We start from the raw sequence: 27,746 nt of genomic DNA on the forward strand, positions 1-27,746 counted from the left end.
ATTTGGTCCCTGAGTCAGGAAGATCCCCTGGAGAAGAGAATGGCTACCCACTCCAGTGTTCTTGCCTGGAGAATCCCACGGACAGAGGAACCTGGTGGGCTACAGTCCATGGGGTCACAGAGAGTCAGACATGACTAAGCGACTAACACTGCTGGATATGGAGAACTTCTCAGCTGCCAGACAATCTGGCCAAAACCCTTCAAAGCCACTTCCTAGTGTGATGGTAGTCTTCTCCTTAAGCTCCCATTGGGAAGGCAGGCCTGCCCCGCCCACGGTAGTGAGGAACTAGCCTGGTATGGAAATGCCACCACAGGGCTCAACCCCGGGCTGTCAGTCTGCACTTTCTGTGTGATCCCGCGCGCCCATCCAGTCGGGCAGGTACACACCCAGTTGAGGTCGGCGGTGAGCAGCGCGCAGGCGGGGCGCCAGGCACTGGAAAGGTGCTCAGGGAAGGAGGTGGCGAAAATGCGCTCGACTGGGGCGGGGGGCGGCGATCTGCACTCCCGGGCGGCCCCTGTCAGGCTGGGCGACCTTGGGGGAGACAACTCCGTCTCTGGACGAAGGTGTGGAGCATCCGTCCACTGCCCGTGCGTCTTCCTGCCTTTGTTCCTGCCGGCCTTTGCCAAGTAGGCCTAAGTTGGCTCCTCCGGAGTGAGTGGGTGTTTGGAGTTTCCGTGCAGACTGCCCGGCCCAGAAGGATCCCCGAGGTCAAGGGCCCGCAGGGGAGTCTTCGCGCGACGCGCGGGTGGGGACCCGGGCGCCACCACGGGAAGCAGGGGCCGAGGGCTGGGTGACAGAGGGGATGTCGCTGAGCCCCCAAGGGAGGACTGGGCAGCCTGGAAGAAGGGACCCGCCCCGAGGCCCCCACGGCTCCTCCCGGGGCGTGGAGGCTCCCACTGATGCCGGATTCTGGAGATGCCCGCTCAGAGCGGGAACGGGGCCGGGGAGGGAGCAGTCTTGGGTGACACGTCCGGGTACACGGGGGTGCCAGAGTTGGAGGGCTCCGGGTGAAGAAGGGAAGGTGGGTGGCCCGGCTGGGATCTCTGAGATTCAAAGGTCTCACTACCCAGGCTCTGTGCCAGAGGAGCGCGCGCCGTGCCCGCTGCGCCCCTTCCCGTGCCATCTCTCGCAGCTGATAGGGGAATGCTGTCCTTGCTCCTCTGCGTCGTGTCCATCGCTCTTCCGCGCTTTATCAGAGCAGGTACGTCCGGTTAGTTCGGGTCTCATCGGCTGCCCTCCCTCCCGATCTCCCCGCCGCTCTGTGCGAGCCCCCTCTCGAGCCCTGGAGCATCGCGTGCGGTGACTGTTGCCCCAGTGGTCCAGGCAGAATCCCGTGGGATGGGGAAACTGCAGGTTTCAGCTCCCAGTGTCTGATGCCCTGCGGGGAATGTCACCTTTGAGCTTTGAGGTGACTTGAAGCGGGGAGGAGTTGGGCAAAGTTGCAAGTCAAGACTCGAGTTAAAACGCACCAAGAGATTGTGATGCCTCTGTTTTATATGTCAAAGGGACGTTTTAGACCAAGGTAAAAAGCAAAGAAACTAGCAATGGAACAAATTACTTCTAAAGAAAAGCTAAGCAATGTGTTAGAAACGAACTTTAACGTGAGGGAATTGTTCAACAATCCTTTGTGGGACAAAATACTTATAGGTTTTATTTGGGACAGATTGAATTAACTGGAAGGCAGTGCTGAAGAAAAACAGGTCAAATGGGGCTCATAATAGGAACGTTTTCTCTGAAGGAGGAGGATGACGGAGTTAGGGTCTTAGAATAGAAGAAAGTGAAAGTTGCTCAGTCGAGTCCTACTCTTTGAGACCCCATGAACTATACAGTCCATGGACTTCACCAGGCCAGAATACTGGAGTGGGTAGCCTTTCCCTTCTCCAGGGGATCCTCCCAACCCAGGGATTGAACCCAGGTCTCCCGCATTGCAGGCAGATTCTTTACTAGCTGAGCCACAAGGGAATAGTAGGGAAAGAGACAATCATTCCAAATGGGAAAGATGATTTGGGGATGGGGGGAGGATTGGACTCAGTAAATTCCCTCTTAGGAACAGATGGAAGGAGTTTGGGTTATACTTCCACATCAGCAGACTGTTTTTAGAAAACTCTCATGCTGAGAAAATTTGTAAATAAAATTTCAAATTAGCAAGACAATTGAGGTATTTGTGCAAACAAATAAAAACCAACACCAGCACTCAGTGATGATTATTTTTTCCCTTTCCTTCCCTAGATGCTTGCGAGGACTTGACTCTGCAAGAGATGGCATCAGTAGACCAGCCTACAGCTTTTAATTGCATCTACTCTCTGCCAACCTCGGGGAAAGCAGATGCAACATGGTATAAATATCCTAGCAAAATCCCAATATCTAAAAACACACAGTCTAGAATTTACCAGAACCAAAATTGGATTTTGTTTCTCCCAGTGAAAGGGGAGGACTCTGGGATCTACCAGTGTCTTACAAAGTAAGTTCCTCATTCAAAATAGAGCTCTCTCTTACTCATATATGTATATGTATATACGCTGCTGTTGTGTAGTCGCTAAATTGTGTACGACTCTTTTGCAACTTCATGAGCTGTAGCCCACAAGACTCCTCTGTCCATGGGATTTCCTAGGCAAGAATACTGCAGTGGGCAGCCATCTCCTTCTCCAGGAGATCTTCCCGACCCAGGGATTGGACCCAAGTGTCATGCATTGGCAGACATATTCCGTACCACTGAGCCATCGGGGAAACTCTATGTATATATGTGTATATACATATGGGTATAATTCTTTTAGAAAAATTCTTGATAAACTCTTAATCAATGTAGAAAACTCAATGAGAACAATATAGTTTTCGTGATTGTTATGAGATGGTTTCAATGAACAGGCTTTTAAACAGAAGAGATTTGTAAATCAGCTGCTGAAACAGGAAATGCATCTTTTCTCATTGAAATGCTGCCCAAGATCAGCCCAGCTTATAAAGCCTATTTGTCCAATATGATCGCTGCCTTCTTTCTTGAAATAAAAGTTTTTGTGACTGGAAGCTCATCCAGATAGGTATATGCCTTCTTTAAGCCCTTTTTTGTAAGGAATCTGTTGTAGGAATTTAACAGTGTCCAAGCATCAGGTGTGTTCCAGACCTCACACTAAGGCTTGTGTGCTAGGAAGTAATGTGAGTGAGTGATCTGGTAGGAGGTAACTGAGTCTGGCGGGGACTGCAGTGAACAGGAAAACATATGCCTCACCAAAATCGGCAAGCTGTTCAGTTCAGTGGTGGCACAGGCAGTAAAAAATCCACTTGCAATGCAGGAGACCCAGATCCCTGAATTGGGAAGATCACTTGGAGAAGGGAATGGCAACCCACTCCAGTATTCTTGCCCGGAGGATCCCATGAACAGAGGAGCCTGGCAGGCTATAGTCCTTGGGATCGCAAAGAGTCAGACACAACTGAGTGACTAACACACATACTCATTCACTTCAAGGACATCTTCCAAATTGTCAAGGTAACCTGGAAATTAGAATGAGTGTGTATGCGGTTACCTTTCCAATAAGCTTTGTGTGTGTGTCCTAATTAAAACACTTCTGCAGACCTAATTTTGGCTGAGGGTCCCATTTTGTTGTCCTCCTTAGCCGACGGGCCAGAGAAGGCAATGGCACCCCACTCCAGTGCTCTTGCCTGGAAAATCCCATGGACGGAGGAGCCTGGTGGGCTGAGTCCATGGGGTTGCGAAGAGTCGGACACGACTGAGCGACTTCACTTTCATTTTTCGCTTTCATGCATTGGAGAAGGAAATGACAACCCACTTCAGTGTTCTTGCCTGAAGAATCCCAGGGATGGGGCAGCCTGGTGGGCTGCCGTCTATGGGGTCCCACAGAGTCGGACATGACTGAAGTGACTTAGCAGCAGCAGCAGCAGCAGCCAATGGGCATGACCTGCATGAATTATTTGACCTCCACGAGCTTGGCTTTCTTCTCTGTAAAGTGGAAATCAGACCAGTCAGATAGGATTGAAGCAAAAGTTACCCCAGATCCCATGTGAAGTACCCCAGAAATGCAGTTGCATCTTTCCTCTCTCATGGTCCCTAGGGTCTCTAGGTCCTTTTCTGTGTTTCCAGATGACCACATGCCTCTCTGATTCCTGCCAGATTTCTCATTTCTGTGTGATTGACTCAGGGTATGCTGTTACTCAGTGACACACGTGCAAGCACCGGTAGTCTCATCCCCACAGTTTCACTCTCTGCAGACCAGCCGCCCATGTCTTATGGGGTCTGATTTCTGGTTTCCTCTAGGTTATTAATTAACTGGAGTTGGAGATTTTATGTCACGTGAATCTGGCTGTGCAGTCTGGATTTATTCATTTTCTACTCTAACTGGGGCTTTATTTTTCTTTATTTTTGTTGGAGGATAATTGATTCACAATGTTGTGTTAGTCTCAGGTATAGGGCAAAGTGATTCAGTTATACATACACATATGAAAAGTGAAAGTTTTATTTGCTCAGTCGTGTCTGACTTTTTGCGACCCCATGGACTGTAACCCGTCAGGTTCCTCTGGCAAGAATACTGGAGTGGGTTGCCGTTCCCTTTTCCAGGGGATCTTCCTGACCCAGGGATCAAATCCTGGTCTCCTGCATTACAGGCAGATTCTTTACCTTCTGAGACATCAGGGACCCTGATGTATTTCTCTCATTTCAATATGTATTTTCTCTCAACAAGAGTATTTTCTTACATTGTCACCAAATAGTTATCACATTCAGGAAATTTAACCAACACAATGCTTTTATCTACTCCCCGATTCATATAGTAGTTTTATGTATCTTCTACAGGATGACTTTTATAAATGTTTTTCTTCCTTTCCTGTAGAGGATCCAATTCAGGATCATTGCGTTGCATTTAGCTGTATTTTTTTTTTTTTTTTTTAAATTGGAGGATAATTGGTTTACAGTGTTGTGTTGGTGGGCTTTCTTGCTGGCTCAGTGGGTAAAGAATCCACCCACAATGCCCGAGACGACCGCAGGCAGACACGGGTTCCATCCCTGGGAAGGGAAAATTCCCAAGAGGAGAGCATGGCAACCCACTCCAGTATTTTTGCCTGTAGAATCCCACGGACAGAGAAGCCTGATGGGCTACAGTCTGTGGGGTCATGAAGAGTCAGACATGACTGAAGCAACTGAGCACGCACACATACTGTGTTGGTTTCTGCTGTACAACAGTGTGAATCAGCTATAAGTATACATGTGTCCCCTCCTGGTAAGCCTCGCTCCCACAACGCCACATCCTACCCCTCTTGATCATCACAGAGCCCCGAGCTGAGCTCCTGGTGCTATAGAGCTGCTTCGTGCTAGCTGTCTATTTCACACATGGTAGTGTGAATATGTCAATATTACTCTTTCAATTCGTCCCACCCTCTCCTTCCCCACTATGTCCAGAAGTGAAATCAGAAAAAGAAAAATGAATATTGTATATTAATGCATGCATATGGAATCTAGTGGAGAAGGCAATGGCACCCCACTCCAGCACTCTTGCCTGGAAAATCCCATGGACGGAGGAGCCTGGTAGGCTGCAGTCCATGGGGTCTCGAAGAGTTGGACGCAACTGAGCAACTTCACTTTTGCTTTTCACTTTCATGCATTGGAGAAGGAAATGGCAACCCACTCCAGTGTTCTTGCCTGGAGAATCCCAGGGATGGGGGAGCCTGGTGAGCTGCCATCTGTGGGGTCGCACAGAGTCGGACACAACTGAAATGACTCGGCAGCAGCAGCAGCAGCAGCATGGAATCTAGAAAAACAGTATTGATGAATCTATTTGTGGAAGAGAGACTCAGATGAATAGAATAGACTTGTTTATTTTAAATCTCTTTTCATTGGGAAAAGATCTTCAGCTTGGGGTGTGTGTGTGTGTGTGTGAGTGTGAGTGTGTGTGAGTGTGTGTGAGACGTTGACATTCTTAAGGAGTATAGGCAATTATTTTATATTGCATCTCTTAGTTTGGGTTTGACAGATATTTCTTCCTCAGTCGGTGCAGGCTGAGCCTCCTTGGCTGGAACGCTATGGAAGTGGTTTGCATTCTTTTCAGACAGCATACTCAGAGGTGTCTTTTGTTTACATGCTGTTCTTGGGGATGTTCATTTGATTATTTGGATAAGATGTCCTCCCATGTTTCCACAATCCAAATACTTTTTTTTTTTCCTTCTGTAATGAATGACTTGTGAGACGTATGTTGTCTTGTTGAGGTAAAGGGTTGGGCACAGTGCCTGGAAGAGGATCAGGAAATTTTAGGAGATGGACGGAATCATTTGGTTCTGCGACTGTTTGAGTTCCTGAAGTTACAATCTGTTGTTTTCTTACAGTGATACGGACATCTGTCCCAGAATGCGAGTCAACCTCACTGTGTTTGAAAAATATTGGTGTGGTGCTTCCGGAAACAGTCAACTGAACGTGCCTCATGAGTACAAGCAGATTCTGCAGGTCGGAAGAGATGACATCCTTATGTGTCATCTCAACTTCCCAAACAATTTTTATTTGGATTCAGTAAAGTGGTATAAGGTAAAAAAAAAAAAAAAATCCTAATGATATTTTCCTTCCTGTTCTTTGAAACCTTGGGGTTTTTTTTTGTTTTTTTAAAGTTACCTTTTTTTCTTTAATAACTTTATTCGTTGGCTGTCCTCGGTCTTTGCCACTGCGTGGGCTTTTCTCTGCTTGTGGCTACAGGGGATACACTCTCAGTGTGGTCCTCAGGCTTCCCATTGCGGTGGCTTCTCTTGTTGATGAGCATGGACTCTGGGGTGTGTGGGCTCAGTAGCTGGGGTGCTCTGGCTTAGTTGCCCTGTGGCATGTGGGGTCTTCCCAGACCAGGGACTGAACCCATGTCTCCTGCGTCGGCAGGTGGATTCTTTACCACTGAGCCACCAGGGAAGCCCCGTGTTGTGCTGTACTTAGTCACTTAGTTGTGTCTGACTCTCGTCGACCCCATAGACTGTAGCCACCAGGCTCCTCTGTCCATGGGGAATCTCCAAGAAAGAATACTGGAGTGGATTGCTCTGCCCTTCTCCAGGTCTTCCCAACCCAAGGATCGAACCCAGGTCTTCCCTCCAGGGAAACCCTACGCTGTACCTTCTAAAGCGAAATTGCTAAAGAGAGAGATTTGTGACCTAATTGCAATTGATAATTTAACCCTGCAAATTACTTATTTTTAATTTATAGTTATTAGAGCTTTGTAATTGCTTATTTGTATCCACTCCTCCCCCAGTTATTCTGGCTTTTCAGACTATCCTTCATTATTCTTTTTCATTTAAGATTAATTAAGTAGTTTCACTGAACGGATAATGGTTTCTTTGCATGCACAGTTCACGCACAGGATTCAAGAATCACAAAGTATCGGAAGGCACACCCTGAAAAGTCTCCTTCTCAGTTCTGATCCATATTTCCTGGGCCCCGTTGGCTGCTATCATTAGTTCCTTGCAGGCTTTGCATCATCCTTGTATAATTCCATACAAGCATACTGGTAGCAGCTGTCCTGGGAGGCTCAGCATGCTGGCATAAGTCCTTTTGGAGAAGGTCGCTATATGTCCTAGTCTTTCCTTTTTTATGGAAATGGGGCATCATATACTCACCCTTCTACACCTTGCGTTTTTACCTTTAGACTTTCTCCTTTCTTGACCGTATCAGCAGATAATAATGTATAAGGCATAATCCTGGGCCAGCAGGAGCACAGGCTAGCATAGTATTTAATATTTGAACTAGTTTTTCCCCGCCACTGCCCATTAGCCCTTGCCAGTACAACCACCTGGGTCATAAGTTCTCTCTGTGGGAATGTTTCCATCTACTGACTCCATTTATTTAATGGCCATAGGATTATACAAATTTCTTGCTTATTCTTGAATGGGTTTTGGTAAGATTTTGTTTTCTAGCAAGTTGTTCTTTTCATTAGATGTTACAGATGCTCTGGTGTGAAATTACTAAACAATTTCAATGCTCTGCTTTTCACGTCTCCTTCTATAGTAAGGGTTACCTTTGCTCCCTACTTCGCTGTGTTTCTCTGCATCTCTGTCTGTCTCTCTCACACACTCTCTCTCTCTTATTCAGTCTCGTAAGAGATTTGTCAGTTCTGTTACTCCTTTCGAAGAACCAGTCTTCGCCTTTATTGATCGTCTCTGTTGTACATTTGGCATTCATTGAGTTTGTTTCTGTTTTCTTCTCTCACAGGAATGTGGCGATGAATGTCCTTTTCCCTGCCTTTTATCTTATTTTTTCTTTTCCATTATGGTTTCTTACAAAATCTTGACTATAGTTCCCAATGCTGTGTAGTAGGTCTTTGTTGTTTGTTTTATATATGGTAGTCTATATCTGCTAGTCCCAAACTCCTGATTTATTCCTCCATCCCTTCCTTTGGCAATCATATATCTTGAATCTGTTTTTGTAAATAAGTAGTTGTATCACGTTTTAGATTCCATATATAAGTCATATCATATGATGTTTGTCTTTCTCCGTCTGACTTACTTCATTCAGTACGATAATCTCTAGGTCCATCCATGTTGCTTCAGATGGCATTATTTCATTCTTTTTTATGTCTGAGTATTATTGAGATATAGATAGATAGTTGCAGATATATACCTCAGATCTCCTTTATCCATTCATTTGTTGATGCCCGCTTTTTCAGTCAAGTCCTCACTTGGTGAATCAATCAGAAGGACTTGAGTATATGAGGGGGCATTCCTTACTCACCTGGGCTTGCAGCCTTACTTGGTGCCATTGGATGGTGGTGCACTGGGGGACTTGGGCTCTTGTGGGTGGAGGACATTCTTGCTTGATCACATCCTCCTACCAGACTCCTTTATGGAGCAGGTGTAATCCTTCCCCGTGAAGTCTTACTTCCTGTCTATGCAGGCTTCTTTTCTCTCAACTCATGTTTATAACACTCACTCTAGCCTGTAGAATACTCTTTGTCAAATTTTCTGGGGATATATGTTTCATATATATATATGTATATACATATACTGTTATACTCAGTCGTGGCCAACTCTTTGTGACCTCATGAACTGTAACACCAGGCTCCTCTGTCCATGGAATTTTTCAGGCAAGAATACTGGAGTGGGTTGCCATTCCCTTCTCCAGGAGATAATATATATGTATCTTATAAAATATATATCTTATATAAATATATAAATATCTGGTGGCTCAGACAATAGAATGTCTGTCTGCCTGCAAGGCAGGAGACCCAGGTTCCATCCCTGGGTCAGGAAGATCCCTTAGAGAAGAAATCTGGTAGGCTGTACAGTCCATGGGGTCGCAAAGAGTCAAACACGCCTGACCTGCTTCACTATATAAATATGTATGTCTTCAATTAGCTTATACATTGCCTAAGGTCTAGAGATCACATAGATTTCTTGTCTCCCCATGGTTCATGGACTGATGCTAATTAGGAATGTAACTGATACCCTAAGATACTCTTTGAATTGAAAAAAAGTGTTTTGTTTTGTTTTTTTAAGGACTGTATAGAGATAGAAGGAGAACGGTTTATTTCTCGGGGAAAAAAGCTCTTAGTGAAGAATGTCTCAGTGGAGGACAGAGGGAACTATGAATGTCAAGCCAGCCTCACACATGCAAAGAAACAGCACACTGTTTTCAACAGCATCTCTGTGACTGTCAGTAAGTACGCGCTTACCCTTCACCTTGACTGCTCGTGGGTTTGCTCGAGATGAGTGGTTTTGGGCAGAAGGTTTCTCCATCTGATTTTCCTGAGGACTAACAGGCTCTCAAATATGTCTTTATTAGGATCAGAGGTTAGGGATAGTGGGTGAAAGGCCATGAGCAGTTTAATTTTCTCATCTGAAAAAATAGAAGACTCAAAACTCCTGGTTTGTGCATGAAAATTAAATGAGATTGTGTCTATAGAAAAGCTCATGGGGTGCCTGAAAAAGTATAGATAGTCAGTAAAGGTGAGAGTTGGACTGTAAAGAAGGCAGAGCGCCAAAGATTTGATGTTTTCAAGCTGTGGTGCTGGAGAAGACTCTCTCTTGAGAATCTCTTGGACAACAAGCAGATCAAACCAGTCAATTTTTAAGGAAATTAACCCTAAATATTCATTGGAAGGACTGATGCTAAAGCTGAAGCTCTAATATTTTGGCCACCTGCTGTGAAGAACCAACTCATTAGAAAAGACCCTGTTGCTGGGAAAGATTGAAAGCAAGAGGAGAAGGGGGCGGCAGAGGATCAGATGGTTGGATGGCATCACCAACTCAATGGACATGAGTTTGAGCAAACTCAGAGAGAGAGTGACGGACAGGGAAGCCTGGTGTGCTGCAGTCCACGGGATCTCCAAGAGTGAGACATGACAGCAACTGAACAACAGCAAATACGTCTCCCCAGAACAAGGCACCATCCTTGTCTTGTCCAGCACTGAATTCCCAACATGTACTCCAGAGCCTGACTTAGACTACACACAAATCTATCAATGAACTGAATGATTGACTACTCTTATGCTTTAGTATTACATTGGGAGTTCTTTATCAGGTGAAATTTCAAAGGCAAAATGAAGAATACCTGAAGGAATCGTTGAGTCCAATCATCCATATGCACATCTTTGCAATAAACTTTTACTTGTAATCTGTTATGTGCCAGAACTTGTTAAAATGTGATAATAGGAAAAACTTTAAAATTCTTTCTTCTGCTGAGGAGCTATCAGCCCAGTTGTAGTGGAGCTGGAGATATACATGGATTGTCTTAACATTATGTGGCAAAGAGAGAGTTATAGACAGGGTCTGGGGAAGCAGGAAAAAATCAAAAGTAGATGCATGCGTGGCAAATAAATAAATGGTCTTGGAAGGCTTCCAAGAGGAAGTATCTTCTCTACTGAAGTTTGAAGGATGAGCAGGATTTACAGAAGTAAAGAAGAGAGGGGAAAGGCAGAGATGAGAGCCTCAGACAATGCATAGAAATGTGTACCATCATAGTTCATGTTGGCTTTAAGAGTAATCTTGCTAGGGCATATAGAAGTGTGAGCTGAGGAGTGATGGGAGTTGAGGTCGTGGAGTTAAAGAGGGGCAAGGTCAAGGGGGCCGATTATACACTGGCTTTATCAAGTTGCCACTGAGGAGGCCTTGAACGCATGCAAGTGCAGAGCCCCAAGGCTGCACTCGTGATGAACAAGATCAGTTATGAGATGGTTTGAGGAGTTGAAGAGGGTCTTGAGATCTAGAGACCGCTTGGGAAGCTGCCATAGCACCTTCTGGGTGTGGTCATCCACACTTGGCTGCAAGTGGTGGGAGACTGCTCTTCAGGCAGTCATGGATGGACCCTTTACTGGGTGCTCATCAAGGTCAGGTCCGGTGCTGGGCAGGGAGATCATGATGATGGGAAGAGCCGTGACCGCTGCTCTGACCGAGCCCTGAAGTCTGAGTGGGAAAGAGGCAGAGATGAATCACACGATTCACAAATGAGACGGGTGATTTTTTCACTTCTTTCGTTTTGGCCGTGCTGGGGCTTTGTTGCGCGCGGGCTTTTCTCCAGTTGTGGGGAGTGGCACTACTCTCTAGGTGCGGTGTGCAGGCTTCTCGTTGCACTGGCTTCTCTCGTGGCACACAGGCTCTCGGATGTGCAGGCTTTGGCAGTTACGGCTGCTGCAGCACAGGCTCAGCAGCTGTGGCGCACTTCCTTAGTTGCTCCAAGGCATGTGCAATTTTCCTGGACCTGGGATCCAAATCTATGTCTCCTGCCTCAGCAGGAGAATTCTTTAGCACTGAGGCCCACTTGCCAAATATTGGTAGACAAATGGAGAAGGGAAGACATGGAGAAAGTCAAAGGGTTGGGGAGTCAACACAAGGAAGACGGTTATAACGTGAGGGAGAGGGATGAAAAAGGTGAGGGACACAGGGGACAAACGGCGTGAAGAATACAGGAGGGCAGAGTTGGAGAATGGAAGAATGGAATTAGCAATAGATTGTTAGGGTTACTATTTCTCTCTGTCTAGGACTCAAGTCAGAACTTCACTTATTGCCACTGCTTAGGAAGTATATTGGATGACTAGGCAGTGAGAATTTATCACACAATCTCATCCGTTTATATTTACGTCCTTTGGTGACATGCCTTTGGTAGCCCAGCTTTCAGATTTTTCCCTTAGCAATTCAGTGATAACCTGGTTGAAAAATATGCATTTATGGAGTGATATTTTGTCGCACTACGAGTTTTGTTTTTCTCTTGACCAGTGTTTATTGAAGGTCTACCATATTTTATGTTATGATTGCATTCAAGTAGTTGAGTATGTTTCTAACACAATCTCACGTGTTATGATGTTTTTAGCAGAAAAAGTGGGGAGTGGAGGAAGAATCCCTAAGATCATTTATCCAAAAAACAATTCAATTGAAGTAAAACTTGGTGAGTAAACTTATCGGAGCCTCTGAAGTTGCTAAGGGCCGAAGGCTCGGGGCAGGTGCCGGGCAGAATAAAAGAGGGAGAGGAAGCTCCAGCCAAGTGAGTCTCTCAAATGCAGAGAAACTCAGACATTAAAGACAGAGGTGAGAAAGCTTATAAAGCAAAATAGGAAATCAGATGTGTGTGTGCTCTCGGTCATGGCCAACTCCTTGTGGTCCCATGCACCACAGTCCACCGGGTTCCTCTGCCCATGGGATCCTCCAGACCAGAATACTGGAGTGGTTTGCCATTCCCTTCTCCAGGGGATCTTCCCGACCCAGGGATCAAACTGAGGTCTCTCGCACTGCGGGCAGATTCTTTACCATCTCAGTGACCAGGGAAGCCCATTTGCTTAAAAGCCTCTGGACCCACACGTTTTAAGGAGGGTTCTTTAGTTCTTTCGAATTTTCAAGGAAAGTTCAATAATAATAATAACAATTAGGATATTTGTTTACAAATCACTCACCATGTGAATACTCTTGCAGATTTCATAAACACCTAGACAAGATAAGTATAGTTGTTATTAACTCTCAATTAACTTTGTTCTCCTCTCCTGTCTTTGAAAATTCTAGTCATTGTGCTTAGATAATTAAGAAAGAAAAGATAAGCGTTGGCAGAGCAAAATAGTCATATAAGTTAATTTAAAATCTTCCCTCAAACAGAAATCGGGGTTTATTTGGCTTTCCTGGTGAATTCTGAAAAACATTTAATAAAGAATTAATACCAATTTTCAACAAATTGTTTAAGAGAGAAGAAAAAGAGGAAATAATCCTTATTGCATTTTATAAGGTCAGGAAAACCTTGACACCCAAACCCAAAAAGGACATCATTACAAACGAAAATTTCAGACCAAATCATTCATAAATACAGATGAAAAACGTTAAGCAAATTGCTAGCAAATTTATTTTAACAATGTACGTAAAGGGCAAAACTGGGGTTACATGGAGCAATGCAAACTTGTTTAATGTTAGATAATTCATCTTTTGCATAAACTAGCTTAAGGAGAAAAAAAAATGATACACTTACTGCATAGATACTGAAAAGTTATTTAGAAAACTTGAACTAGGAATTCATCATTTTAAAATAAAAATCTTTTAAAATTAGAAATGAAATGTAATGTGCTTAATCTGACTGGATTTGGAATTAGAAAACCAGAGTTCATGTCTTGCTCCTTCCTCTAATGTGTGACCTTGAGCAAGTCACTTGATCTATCTGGACCTCAATGTTCTCATCTGTAAGATGGACATAATAGCACCACTTCTTTTCTCCTCTGTAGGAGTGTTTTAGAGATGAAGACCAAAACATGTGTGAAATACTTTTTAAATTGTAATGTTCTTTGCTAAGAGTAGAAGTAGTATCTGCGCCCCTGATGTCGTGACAAACACTGGCCCCAACCTGGTGGCGTCTGGCTGCTTGTTCTTGTCTGTGCAATACGCATCCTGTGTGGTTTCATGTCCTCCTCATCTCTGTCCAGGGAGAGAATAAAGCAGATGGATGTTGACCTCAGGGAGGATATTTTTGGTAATTGAAAGCGATTCAAGGTTCAGAAGCAAGGTGCCTTTATGATGCAGGTCACCTTGGTTGGGATCTCACGAAGTGTTTCTGAATTTGATTGTACAGGCTCCATGCTCATTGTCAACTGCAACATAACAGACACGCGGGACAACACAAACCCACGCTGCTGGAGGGTCAACAATACCCTGGTCGATGACTACTACGGGGAATCCAAGCGCATTCAGGAAGGAATTGAGTGAGTGTCTTGCTCTCGTGGCTTCTCTACAACCTAGCGCGAATTTCCCCATCTGAATGACACTGGTGCCGGTACTGCTTGTGACTCTCACAGCCTCTCCCTCACTCCTTGTGGTGGTATGCTTCAGAGAGCCAAGCATCTGGGTCAGAGAAGATGCTCAGAGACTTTGCTGGTGGTCCAGTGGTTAAGACCCCAAGCTTCCACCGAAGGGGGCACGGGCTCCATCCCTGGTCAGGGAACTAAGATCCCTCATGTCCCGCAGGGCTGCCAATCAATCAATCAGTAGTAAAAAATCATTTTTAAAAAGATGCTCATGCTACCAATCCTGCTTACATCTTAGAGAAAGGAGGCAAAAAATTAAGCATGGCTTAAAGCATCCTTAGCTAGGCCTTACAATCAGTCTCCTTCATTCCTGCTTAGTTATATTATGAGCCATGGGCCTTCAAGGCTTAAACAGTGAAGTGGACAGTGACATGGGGATTCTTGGGGGAGACAGTGCATGATCATTAGCTAATAGAGCAGTACAAACCCAACTGATGATGGTTTAAGCCGAGCGGTAGAAAAGAAGGCGCATGAAGTCAGAGGACAGACCGATGTGTATTGGGTGTTGCAGTGTAAATAAGTTAGAACGGGTGGAGAGGAACAGGGGAGGACCCCTTAGGGCTGAGGACGGTGTCTCGAATGAGAAGGAGCGCACTTTTGTGTCACTGTCTGAAAGAAAATGCACGTTACATTTGGAGCTACATAATCCATTGCCTCATTGAGCCAGCGGGGTATTCTCAGGGTAAAATAATGGTTCCAAGTGTACTCCAAGAGAGAACTTTATCCTCCAGACAAAAGTTCACAAAAACCTGGTGGGTAAAGACAGCTCATGTACGTATTAATGATGGGCTCTTTTCTTTTATAGAAACTACACTATTTTTCCAGAACATATTTTTTACACAGTGAACATAACCTTCTTAGAAGTGAAAATGGAAGATTATGGCCGCCCTTTCATGTGCCATGCTGGAGTGTCTGCTGCTTTCTTTATACTGAAGCTCCCAGGTAATGTCCTGCTGGGGGGTGACTGCCCAGAGAGTTCCAGATGATGGCAAGAAAGCACACAGGAAAAGAGCATTAAATGCTTGCTGTGAGACAGCAGAGCGGTTCTGAGTAAGGAGACTCAATATGAAATCTAATTAAAAACTGATACCCTGTCTGAATTTGCTCTCGGGGTCAGGCTGTTTTTTCACTGCAATGTCCTTAGAAAGCTCCTTCTGAGCATACATTGAGATTTTATGCATCAGCACTCCAGGAAGCAGAGGTACTCCTTTATTACACCTGATTTGCTCAACTGGTAAAATCATGTGCTTGTGATGTTCAGCTTTTTGGTTGTTTATTAGAAGTCATGTGATGTAAAATGCCAATGTATATTTTCATCACGTAGCTTTGTAAAATTACCGACAGAGGCCAAATTCCGGTGTTCGAGCAGGAAGCACCCTTGTCTTCTCTTGTGTCGTCAGCAGGGGTGAATTGCTAACATCGTTAGCTGCCCGGAGCCTGGACTTTGCCTCCCTGGGTGTGCAGATAGTACACTTAGCGGCGTACAGAGTGTGCTCATTATCTGATGGAGGCAACGGGATCCGAGAGTGGAAAGTGAAGGGTGAAATCATCTGGAGAAAAGTCAGAGGCAGGGTTTGAAGTTCCTTGTAGGAGACTGGCCTGTGGTTTCCCAAGACAGCTTTTTGAAAATAATTCTATTAACATCAACTCTTTACTTTTCGGATCGCTTCGCACAAGAGAGAAGGCTTTGATTTGCAGCAGTACTCTTGGAGAAGCGTTTCTCTGTGGTTCATCATCAGGAGTAGAATTGCTGGACAGTGTACCTCAGCGTCCAGCCCAGAGGAAAGAGGGGACTCTGACTGTGGGAAACCCTGGAGCTCGCTCAAGACCTGAAATGGCTATAACTGAAATCTGCCTCAGCTAGACTGAGGATGAGCAGTGAGAGTTCTGTGTCAATACTGGCTTATAGATACTGATCGTGCAAGCACTGTGTTCAGAAGGATTCTGAGGCTCAAAACAAATGAACGGTGCTAGCTGTGAACATCTGCTTGATCATACAGGAGAAGGAAAGGGTCCTTTGTCCACTCTGTTTTCGGTTAGTTAAGAAACCTACGCTTACTGAATTCATCACTGTTCCTGTTAGCGCTTATTTCATATCTCACATGCAAGGTATTTCTGGACAGGTGCACTCTGGTTTGTTTTCCCTAAATTCTTAGGAACTTAAATTCAAGCCTCATCTTCGTTTACTTGAAACCAGAGGTAAGATCACAGCTTCTCCGTTAGACTTCCTGATTTTTCTTAAAGACACCTATAGGTGTGAATCTGATTTTGTTTATGAGAAGTAGGATCTCCAGAGAGTTGTTTGGATTGGGTGTGCCCTTCTGTAAATTTCTTTTAATCACTTGTTCTTGGCTTGCCATCTCAGCTTAAGGCTGGTGGTGGCCATGGGGACCCAAATGAGAAATCCCACCTTAAATAGAGTTTTCACTCGGATACCTGATGTCTCAACAGAGAGTTTCCCACTTATTTCAGTTTCAAAGCCAGTACTCCCTTTGAACGTATTCATTAGTTTCCTGTTTTGAATGTCATCGTCTTTTACTTCATTTATAGAGCAGAGGGAATCGACACTCCTCAATGCAGTGAATGATCAATCCAAGAATTTCGGGGCATCACTCCTGTCTACTTTACCGGGGGCTTTTTGAATCTCATAAATATTGTGGGCCTGATCTCTTTATCATGATCGTTTATAATGCCAATATCCCTGACGTATACAGTGAAGGTCCCCAGACGCAGTGTTCCTAAAGAGACAGGTGGTACAGTTGGTCCAAGAGCTGGTAAAGGGTGAAGAAATCAGGGGTGGTGGGAGGGAGGAGGAGGAGAATCCATCAAATAGTTAGGAGCTAGAGGCTCAGACAAGAGGTCAGGACCAACGGCACCAGCGTGCAGAGCAGCTCCAGTTGGCAGGGCTGGGACTTCATCAGTGGATTGATTTTAGGGTACAGAAGGTGTTTTTATTTATCATGCTTTATTGTGCCATGTATTTGAAGACATACAAGTGTGCATAAGGATTTCTTTGCAAAATGTTTGCAACATGGTGTGGCCCGGTGCAGGTTGTGATTGACTCTTTAGTAAGCTCCCCTTCCCCCACCCCTACTCCCTACCCACGCACACTTTCCAGTGGGGACCTGAGGTCCAGGGAGGATGAAGGAAGTGGTAGACATGCGGTGGATTCTAAGAATGGACAGAATTTCTCTTCCCCTCTCCTGGTTCCTCTTTTCTGATTCTCTCCCTCCTGGAGCCTCCTTCTTTGGCAACACAACTTTGGGCCCTGGTAAGGCAGAAAGCTGTGGGCTGTTCCTCTTCTCAGATGCGTAGAAGCATGTTCTCAGGGACTTGGAGTTCCAGAGAAACTGGTTCTGCTCCTAGGACATCTGCCCACTGCTTTTTGCCTTAATTGCTCAGCAAGGTGCTCACAAAACACAACCAGGTGTAAACGCCCTTCCTGAGCTAGTGCCTTGCAGACAAGTGCCTCCCCGGCTGCTGCTGGTGAACAGGGCAGATGAGGCTGGACTTTGGCTCTTGGCCAGTCTTGTGCAGCCATGGGGATGGCTTCCAGGGGCAGCAACTGGTGGTTCTTTATCTATGATGGGGGCGTGTGCGTGCATACTAAGTTACTTCAGTCATGTCCGACTCTGTGCTACCCCATGGACTGTAGCCAACCAGGCTCCTCTGTCCATGGGATTCTCCAGGCAAGAATACTGCAGTGGGTTGCCATTTCCTTCTCCAGGGGGATCTTCCCGACCCAGGGATCGAACCCGCATCTCTTATGTCTCCTGCATTGCAAGCGAGTTCTTTACCACTAGTACCACCTGGGAAGCCCCACGATGGGGGTCCTGCTGCTCAATTCTGAGTCACTGGGAAGGTGATTATAACAGTAATAGAACAGAATCAAGACTGTGCTCAATATTACGTAGCAACCTAAATGGGAAAAGAATTTGAAGAAGAATAGATACATGTGGATGTGTAACTGAATCCTTTTGCTGTACACCTGAAGCTAATACAACATTGCTAATCAGCTGTAGATGGATAGATAGATAGATGTGCTCCGTGTTGTCTGACTCTCTGCTGCCTCATGGACTGTAGATGACCAGGCTTTTCTGCCCATGGAATTTTCCAGGCAAGATTGCTAGAGTGGGCTGCCATTTCCTGCTCCAGGGCGTCTTCCCCACCCAGGATCGAACCCATGTCTCTTATGTCTCCTGCATTGGCAGGCAGACCCTTTCCCACCAGTGGCACCTGTTGTGGTTCGGCCGCTAAGTGGTGTCTGACTCTTTCTGACCCCATGAACGGCAGCACGCCAGGTTTCCCTGTTCTTCACCTGAGAAGCCCACTGATCAACTATGCTCCAATATAAAATAAAAAGTTAAATTAAAAAACAATAAGTAAAGATGGTCAATAGCAGCTAAAAGAAAAAAAAAAAATAATGACGAATGTGCAAGAAGGGATGTCCCTGGCAGTCCAGTGGCTAAGACTTCGCCTTCCAATGCAGGAGGTGAGGGTTCTACCCCTGGTCAGGGAGCTAAAATCCCACTTGCCTTGCGGCCAAAGAACCGACACATAAAGCAGAAGCAATACTGTAACAAATTCAATAAAAACTTTAAAGATAGTTCGCATTAAAAAAAATCATTTTCTTTAAAAATAAAAAATTGTGCAACAGAATCACCTGGAGAACATTGCCAATAAATGTGCTCAGGCTCTGCCTCTGGAGAGTCTAGCGATGAGTAAGGAGTTACTTGCCCAGGTGTGCTTTGACAGGTGAGCAGTCTTCTGCAGTCAGAGCCGTACGGCATCTACCATCCGGAGCTAGGCGTCTACAGAGTTTCCCTCTCCAAGTTCCCAGGAGCACATTTATTCCTCAGATTCATGGCCAAGACCAGGTTAATCTGCTCCCCACACCTATAATTTAACTGTGAAGAGATTTTTCAGCTTCCCAGGTGGCTCAGTGGTAAAGAATCCTCCTGCCAATGCAGGAGACGTGGGCTTGATCCCTCGCTTGGGAAGCTCCTCTGGAGGAGGAAATGGCAACTCACTCCAGTGTTCTTGCCTGGGAAATGCCATGGACAGGGGAGCCTGGTGGGCTACAGTCAAGCCCACAGGTCGCAGAGAGTCAGGCATGACAAGTGACTAAACAGCAATCACAAAAACCTATTATTTAACTGTAAAGAAGTCTTTGTGTTATTCTCAATAACATTCAATACATTTCTATTTGGCATATGTAATGAGATCCGTATAAGTAAAGTGGGTAATTGACTCTTTGTAGTATTATTATTTATTTATTTTTGCTGTCATTTGCAGTTCCAGATTTTCAAGCTTACTTGATAGGAGGGCTTCTCATCTTGACTGGTGCAGTGGTGTCTGCCATGTGTATCTACAACATTTTTAAGATCGACATTGTACTTTGGTATCGAAGTTCCTTCCATTCTGCAGGGCCCATAGAAGGTGAGTGTACTTGCTGTTGTTCAGTCGCCAAGTCATGTCCAATTCTTTGCAACTCCATGGACTGCAGCACGCCAGGCTTCCCTGTTCTTCACTGTCTCCCAGAGTTTGCTCAAACTCATGTCCATTGAGTCGGTGATGCCTTCCAACCATCTCATCCTCTACTGCCTTCTTCTCCTTTTGCCTTCAGTCTTTCCCAGCATCAGGGCCATCAGATGGCCAAAGTACTGGAGCTTCAGCTTCATCATCATTAAATCTGCTTTAATCTCTCTTAATTGGATAGAAAAAGGCATACACGGCTGAGAGAGGTCTGTCTGTGCAGCTTTCTGCACGGAGATCCATGGAGGCATCACTTTCAGGTCCACAGACTTGCAATGCTGATGGGAACTCGGGGGCTGGGGTGTCCAGGCACGCGTTAAGAATCCTTGTTGCACAGAAGGGCGATATTCACACGAAGTGCCTGCCTTTGCATAGAAAAAAACACATGCTTGTGCACAGGTTTGATGAAGCATAGGTGTCCTAACTTGGAGTTTAAATGAAATTTCAGAATTCAACATCAGCAGCCATTGAGCAACCTGGGAAACAATGAATTCTTTTTTGAGAGCAAAATTCACTTGTGGAAATTGGCTGTGTGTGACCAGTGCAACCTGAAGCTCTTTTTTCTTAAGATTTTTTTTAAATGTATTTTTCATTGGAGGTTAATTTCTTTACAGTATTGTGTTGTTTTCTGCCATATATTAGCATGAATCAGCCACAGGCAGACATATATCCCCTCCCTCTTGAACCTCCCTCCCACCTCTGACTCCGTCCCACCCCTCGAGGTTGTCACAGGGCACTGGGTTGAGCCTCCTGTGTCACACAGCAGTTTCCCACTGGCTATCTGTTTTACACATGGTAACGTGCATGTTTGCATGTTCATCCCACCCTCTCCTTCCCTGGCTCTGTGCACACGGCTGTTCCCTATGTATGCCCTGAAACTCTTTTAGTGCTATGGGCAGTGGGCTGGGCTGAGCTGGGCTGTGGTCCCTGGAGAGCCTGTTCCGTGTCAGCCCATCTCTGCCCGTGATCTTCCTGCATCCATCTGAGAAGAGGCTTCAGGGCAGCAAAGCTGTTTGTCTTTCCTGATACAGAGCTGCTTCATGCGTTGATGGACAGGGCCCTGCTGGGGTGTACCCAGAGCTCTGTCTCTCTGACTCACTGGGATTCCAGGGAGCGTGAGTGCAAAGTGCATGGTGAAGCTGCCGCGGGTGAAGTCAGATGTAGCAGGAAGAGGAAAAGGAATTGCATGGTGTTTCATCCCAAGCGGGGGAAGCTGGACAGACAAGCAACTCAGGGAGCCCCGCCCTCTGTTCAGACCGGGCTGCTGACCAGGATCAGAGCCAGCGGGCTGAGGACTTGAGACGGGAACGGCCAGTCAGCCAGGGGTTCTCTTCTTCTCCTTTAAGTCAGCAAAGTGCACGCGTCCTTTGTGGCTACATTTCCTCCAGCTCAGTCGCTGATTCCCCTCTGAGTGTGGCTTGAACATTGATGAGACTCTTGAGGTGAACCCAGATGCTCTTCCCAGCTTTGTGTCCTTTGAGGACATTCTCTGGTTATTTGGGAACATACGGAGTCAGCAGCAGCAAAAACCAATGAAGAAGAGAAAGTGTGTCCTTCTCCTGATAAGTTTATTCCAACCAGATTAGTCAGGCTGCAGAAGTGATTCATAGTGAGGTGTGTCTAATTCAGAGTTTTATTAAGTAGTTCTGGATGGCCTTGGCCAAAGTCCATAAGTTCTATGTATTGTCTGTTAAAAAAAAATTTTTTTTTGGGCATGTAGTTGCTTAGCAGCGTTGTGTTCGTTTTTACTGTACAGCAAAGTGATTCAGCTATATGTGTATATACATCCCCGCTTTTTTGGATTTCCTTCCCATTTAGGGTCTGTCACCACAGAGCGTTAAGTAGAGATCTCTGTGCTTTAGAGTAGGTTCTCATTGGTTATTGGTCAATATTTTATGCATGCCTGCTCAGTCCCTTCAGTTGTGTCTGATTCTTTGCGACCCCATGGTCTCTAGCCCACCAGGCTCCTCTGTCCATGGGATTTTCCCAGCAAGATACTGGAGTGAGCTCTGAAGTGCTCAGGCTTCTCGCTGCGGTGGTTTCTCCTCTTACGGAGCCTGGGAGCAGTAGTTGTGGCCCACAGGCACACAGGTGTAGGTGCCCTGCAGCACGTGGAATATTCCTGGACCAGGGATTGAATCCGTGTCCTCTGCATCAGCAGGCGGATTCTTAACCACTGGACTACCAGGGAAGCCCTCCCCTCTCACCCACATAGTTTTTAAAATGACTCAGACCTTGGATTCCTAGTGTCAGTTCTACCATGTTCACGCATCAAGGCGGCTGCAGAGTCTTACCCAATGCTAAGGGAGGGGAAATTGAATTGAATCCTTCTCTTTATGGGTGTGGCGAAGTTTGAAAAGAGCCTGCGGGACTGGAAATACTTCTGGGGCTATTTTTGGAAAATACAATCTGACCCAGTTGCCCATAATGACTCAGGGATGAACTTTGTGAAGCTTCCCTTTCCTAATTTCATCAAAAGAATCTATATAACAAACCCTCCATACAAACCCTAAAGGACAGGGTTTGGAGAGCTTCTGGGCTGGTGACCAGGTAGAGTCTAGGGAGAACGGGGCCCTGGAGAGGGCATTGAGCCTCTGCATTCTTTGCCCTGTGCATCTTCTCATCTGCCTTTTGATTCATGTCCTTTAAAAATCCTTTTATAATAAATCAATGATGTAGTTATTAATAGTTGCATATTTCTCTGAGTCTGTGCGTTATTCTAGCAAAATATCAAACCCAAGGCAGGGGTCATGGGAATCTCCAGTTTATAGCTGGGTGGTCAGGAGCAAAGGGCACACTCTGGACTTGTGACTGGTAGCCTGTTATTGTGTTGTGTTAGTCTCTCAGTCGTGTCTGACTCTGCGACCCCATGGACTGTAGCCCTCCAGGCTCCTCTGTCCTTGGAATTCTCCAGGCAAGAACACTGGAGTGGGTAGCCATTCCGTTCTCCAGGGGATCTTCCCAATCCAGGGACTGAACCCGGGTCTCCCGTGCTGCGGACAGATTCTTTACTGTCTCAGCCACCGGAGAAGCCCTAGTAGCAAACGTTACCAAACTCAGCTCCAACTGCTCACCTCTCAAAAGCCACTATTCGGGAGACGGGGATTGGTTGGAAAATGAAAGGCTACTTTATTCAGGAGGCCGGCAACCTGGGAGAGGGTGGACTAATGTCCCAGAACTACTCCCTGAGATTCTGCTTGGCCGGGAATGTTTTTAAAGGGAAAAGGAGAAGTAATTTTAGTTAATCGTCAAGATAGGGGCCAGGCTGGTTGCCATCTCCCACTGCAGGCAGGCTCCTTGACTCCTTGGGGTCTTTCTTTAGGAGCTCTCTTGTTCACACAGTGAGCCTGTGAGCTGACTGAAGGGGAGGCTGGGGGAGAGATCTGGTCATCGCAAATTACTTATTCTTCATTTTAGCTTCTTTAAGAAAGGAGTCAACAGGTTAGGCAAGGTATTATGTGATCAAAATATTTGAAAGGTGTGCTTCAGACAGAGATGAGTTAAGGATGGAGGCGCCTGATGTAAAAGGTTAAATTGAAATATAGCTTTGCTGAGTGACAAGACAAAAGGGCCTCCTGCAAGATTTTTGGATTTCCTTCCCATTGAGGTCACCACAGAGCATTGAGTAGAGTTCCCTGTGCCATACAGTGGGTTCTCATTAGTCATCTATCAATATTTTATATCTTCAAGAAGCTGCTTGCATTAGGGAGGTGTCCCCGGTGGCTCAGTGGTAAAGAACCTGCCTGCCGATGCAGGAGACAGGGGTTTTATCCCTGTGTCAGGAAGAGCCCCTGGAGGACGAAATGGCAACCCACTCCAGTATTCTTGCCTGGAGAAGTCCATGGACAGAGGAGGCTGGTGGGCTCTAGTCCATGGAATTGCAAAGAGCTGGACAGAACTGAGCGACTCACATAGACACAATTTGGTAAGAATAATTCCACGAGCTTGCCCTGTTTCCTTTTCAGATGGGAAGCTGTACGATGCTTATGTTTTATATCCCAAGCCTCAGAGAGAAAGCCAGAGTCATGATGTGGACACGCTGGTGTTGAAAATTCTTCCTGAGGTGCTGGAGAAGCAGTGTGGATACAAGTTATTCATATTTGGCAGGGATGAGTTTCCGGGACAAGGTATGTTTTCGGTGAGGTATAAAAATAAGAAATGAAGAAAATGAAAAGGAATCAGAATTCCCTGGTGGTCCAGGGGTTAGCATTCCTTACTTCCACTGCAAGGGGGCATAGGTTCTATCCCTGGTCCAGGAACTAAGATCCATCATGCTGAGACTCAATTAGAAAAAAAAAGAAACAGAAAATGGAAAGGGATCTCTCTCTTCCTTCACTTCGCAAATGGCGGGAAGTATGATTGCCTTCTGTATGGAACCACAGGGAGCCCTTCACCTCCTCCGCCCACAGCCCCCAAGCTGAGGAGGTGAGGATCAATCTCTTTTCTTTCCTTAGGCTCATTCCTCTGACAGGAAAACTGTGATCCTGGTTGGGTATGGATATGGTTGACGCATTTGTATGACCAGCCGGTCGATCAGATACCTAGCCTTGACCAAGAGACCCAGAACAGACAACTGGTCATTGGCTGTGGAATCCTTGAGCCTAATCACTGAGTACTTTCTGTTGGTTTGAATATGTAAATGAATACATGTTTAAAGCCGGTTTTTATGAGCTTCAGTCACCTCCAGTCCTCTCCTTGTCATTCAGTCAATAAGTTGTGTTCAACTCTGACACCATGGGCTGCATCACGCCAGGCTCCTCTCTCCTCCACTGTCTTTCAGAGTTTGCTCAGATCCATGTCCATCGAGTCGGTGATGCTATCTAACCATCTCATCCTCTGCTGCCCCTTTCTCCTTTCTCCCTCAGTCTTTCCCAGCATCCAGGTCTTTTCTAGTGGGTTGGCTCTTCGCATCAGGCTGCCAGAGTATTGGAGCTTCAGCTTCAGCAGCAGTCTTTTCAATGAATATCCAGGGTTGGTTTCCTTTAGGATCAAATAGTTTGTCTCAACTAAAAGTCCTGCATGTGAGAACAAATATCAAATATCCGATGTGCCACAGCTAAGACCTGGCACAGCCAAATAAATAAATAATTGGATAAAAAATGAATAGGGCTTCCCTGTTGGCTCAGTGGTAGAAGAATCCACCTGCGATGTAGGAGGCACAGCTCGATCCCTGGTCTGGGAAGATCCCGCATGCCACCGAGCCGCTGTGCCCATGTGCCACAACCACTGGGCCTGTGCCCTGCTGCCCGTGCCCCGCAATAAGAGCAACCCCCGAATTGAGAAGCCCAGGCCCCGCAACTAGACAGTAGCCCCCGCTTGCTGCAACCAGAGGAAAACCCCTGCAGCAACAAAGACCTAGCCCAGCCAAAAATATGTAATACAATTTAAAGAAATGAAGAAAAGGTGTCTAAGTACCTTGGTTTCGTAGGCTGCTCCTATCCACACCTTATCACATCTTTTCAAGTTATGAAATCCTTCTCCAGAAAGAAATGAAAGTGTGATCCAGGGCTTGTTACAAACATGCAGAAGAGCTCATGTTTCAATAACGGTTCATTCATTCACTTCTTCAACAAACATTTATTGAGCCCCTGCTGTGTGCCAGGCAATGTCGTAGGCACTAGAAATATTAGAATAAACCAAAGAGAAGAAGGACATGCTCTTGGGGAGGTTACAGTCTGTTCTTATATCCTAAGGATAAGAGTGGTATAAAACTTGGTCTTTATTTTTTAAAGACCCCAAGTTTATCTCCCTTCCCTAAGTCAGCAGAATATGTTATTTGGTTTCAAGTTAGTCCTGTAAGTCTTGGGCATTTAAATAGCCACACAAGAAGCACAAGAGGGAAACACAAATAAGATTAGTACATTTGAACTGAGTACATATGTCCTATCCTTTAAAAGTCTGTTATTTAAAAAAAGAAAAGCATTTATCCTCTAATATATACCAGACTTTTAGCTAAGTTTCGATATACAAAGTTAGACATGATAAAAATGGGAATTATAACAAATACTGAATATTTACACATATGCAAGTAAATTATATACTATGAGCTTAATAAGTTTTGCATTAATCCAGAATGATTTACCATAAAACAGATAATAATAGACTTTTCACTAGAATAGTTAATTCAGACAGTGGATTCTAGATATTATGGATCTTAGTCAATAAAGAAAATGCTTTACTAAAAATTTATTTATTCAGGTGGAGAAAATTCTAGAAGCCCTGTACTTCCCATAGGAATTCTGTTTTGGGGAAATAAAAAAGACAGAAACCTTAAAAAAAATGATTAGATATAATAAGATCCTTGTTCTGAGTATTTCATAACCAGTGGCTGTTTTTTTTCATTTATTATTTTATTATTATTTCTAAAATTTATTGATTTGGCTGCATTTGGTCATATGGGATCTTCTGTTAAAGTGCATGGACTCTCGAGTTGTGGCTTGAGGACCTAGTTGCTCCAGGCATTTGGGATCTTAGTTCACCAAGCAGGCATTGAACCCGTGTTCCCCGCATTGCAAAGCAGATTCTCACAGGACCACCAGGGAAGTCCCTGTGGGGCTGTTTCCATTGTGAGCTGTTTCACATCTTCTTCCTTAATTTCCAGCTGTGGTCAATGTCATCGATGAAAATATTAGGCTGTGCAGAAGACTGATCATCATTATCGATCCCGATGAGCTGAGCTTTGACCTATTAAAGAACCTGTCAGAAGAACAGATTGCGGTCTACAGTGCCCTCATCCAGGACGGGATAAAGGTCATCCTGATTGAACTGGGGAAGGTCAAGGACTACACTGCCTTGCCGGAGTCCATTCAGTATATCAAACAGAAGCATGGGGCTGTCCAGTGGAGTGGAGACTTCACAGAACAGTCCCAGTGCGCGAAGACCAAGTTCTGGAAAAAAGTGAGATATCACATGCCTCCCAAGAGGTGGCCACCTTCTTGTCCAGCTGCTGAAGTACACGCCCTTTGACCTCACAGCCAGCAAGTGGGAGGCCCGTGTGGGGTTCATCTCCCCTGATGGAAAGAATATCATCCCAAGGGTTGTGCACAGTTAGACAAGGAAGCCTTGCATCGGGGCTGTTTGCTTGAAGCTTACTGTTTCTTGTTGTGTCCTTATGGAAGGACCTGGGTTTATCTGCTGCCTTTGCTCAGAGCTATTTCTTTAGGGGAAGACAGCACCTCTCGAGAAGCCCTCATTAACTGGCTGGCTCTGAGCACTCATGAAGACTTGTGAACATGGAGGAGTAGCCTTTGAGCCCCTGGAGAGGAGCCTTGGAGGGTTTGAGAGTTGTGGTTCAGCTGTCAGGAGGTTTTGCACATGGTCTGACCCCCATGGGGCTAGAGATGGGAGCCTGGGTGGTCAGATCCACAGGAGGACCCTGTGGGCTTGGGTAGGGCTGGCAGAAGCCACGCCTGACCAGCCTGCTGGGGCCCTGTCCTCAGCCCCTCTCACTCCTCTCATGCAAATAAACAGTTGTGATGCTGCAGTCTGGGCACCTTGGCATTGGAAGCAACTTGGAAGTCACCTAGACCTGTGGGGACCAACTCTGGTTGCCAGTGAATCCCCCCGCTGGTGGGCCTCCTGCTTTGCCTGTCCAACCAAAACAAGTCATGAGGCCCTTATTTTTCCCAGTTGGCCTCTGGCAGCCAGAATTCTGAGCCACCTGTGGTAGACACGGTCACCACACCAAGAGGATGGAGCTCCATTCTGAGCAGACAGTCACCCACCTAGGGACCTGCCTTCTTCACAGGTCAGTTCATGAGTGAACAACTCAGAAGGGTCGTCGGCATTAAAATCAACTATAAAACCTTATCAGTAGTTTCAAACCCTGACATGGAGGAGCTTAGATACAGTCCGGCTCTTATTCTGTGATTGACAACTGCTAAGCTGCTAAGTCACTTCAGTCATGTCTGACTCTGTGTGACCCCATAGACAGCAGCCCACCAGGCTCCCCCATCCCTGGCATTCTCCAGGCAAGAA

At 45.7% G+C, this 27,746-nt stretch overlaps 1 protein-coding gene across 8 annotated transcripts; it reads left to right on the forward strand.

The window, feature by feature from the left end:
• Window positions 313–27,746, forward strand: IL1RL2 (interleukin 1 receptor like 2). 8 transcript variants are annotated; one of them, XM_013967466.2, is made up of 11 exons: window positions 313–440; window positions 1,071–1,201; window positions 2,230–2,461; window positions 6,325–6,520; window positions 9,463–9,622; window positions 12,272–12,346; window positions 14,003–14,132; window positions 15,040–15,176; window positions 19,530–19,673; window positions 23,735–23,896; window positions 26,371–27,746. In XM_013967466.2, exons 2-11 carry the CDS (start codon window positions 1,144–1,146, stop codon window positions 26,733–26,735), a joined length of 1,659 nt encoding a protein of 552 aa, XP_013822920.2. In that variant the 5' UTR covers window positions 313–440; window positions 1,071–1,143; the 3' UTR covers window positions 26,736–27,746. The 8 variants fall into 8 exon arrangements, with proteins under 8 accessions (XP_013822920.2, XP_017910449.1, XP_017910450.1 ...); XM_018054960.1 differs by having other exon boundaries at window positions 333–626; window positions 12,275–12,346; XM_005686298.3 differs by having other exon boundaries at window positions 334–626.

This window comes from Capra hircus, chromosome 11 (genome assembly GCF_001704415.2).
Source record: "Capra hircus breed San Clemente chromosome 11, ASM170441v1, whole genome shotgun sequence".
Classification (NCBI taxonomy): Eukaryota; Metazoa; Chordata; class Mammalia; order Artiodactyla; family Bovidae; genus Capra; species Capra hircus.

What these genes read in the sequence shown, in the direction of transcription:
- IL1RL2 (XM_005686298.3), top strand. Translation starts at nt 466, where the DNA reads ATGCGCTCGACTGGGGCGGGGGGCGGCGATCTGCACTCCCGGGCGGCC. An exon ending in TTCAATTGAAGTAAAACTTG is followed by an intron (nt 12,347 to 14,002) that starts GTGAGTAAACTT and finishes TTGATTGTACAG; the next exon opens with GCTCCATGCTCATTGTCAAC. An exon ending in CGCATTCAGGAAGGAATTGA is followed by an intron (nt 14,133 to 15,039) that starts GTGAGTGTCTTG and finishes TTTCTTTTATAG; the next exon opens with AAACTACACTATTTTTCCAG.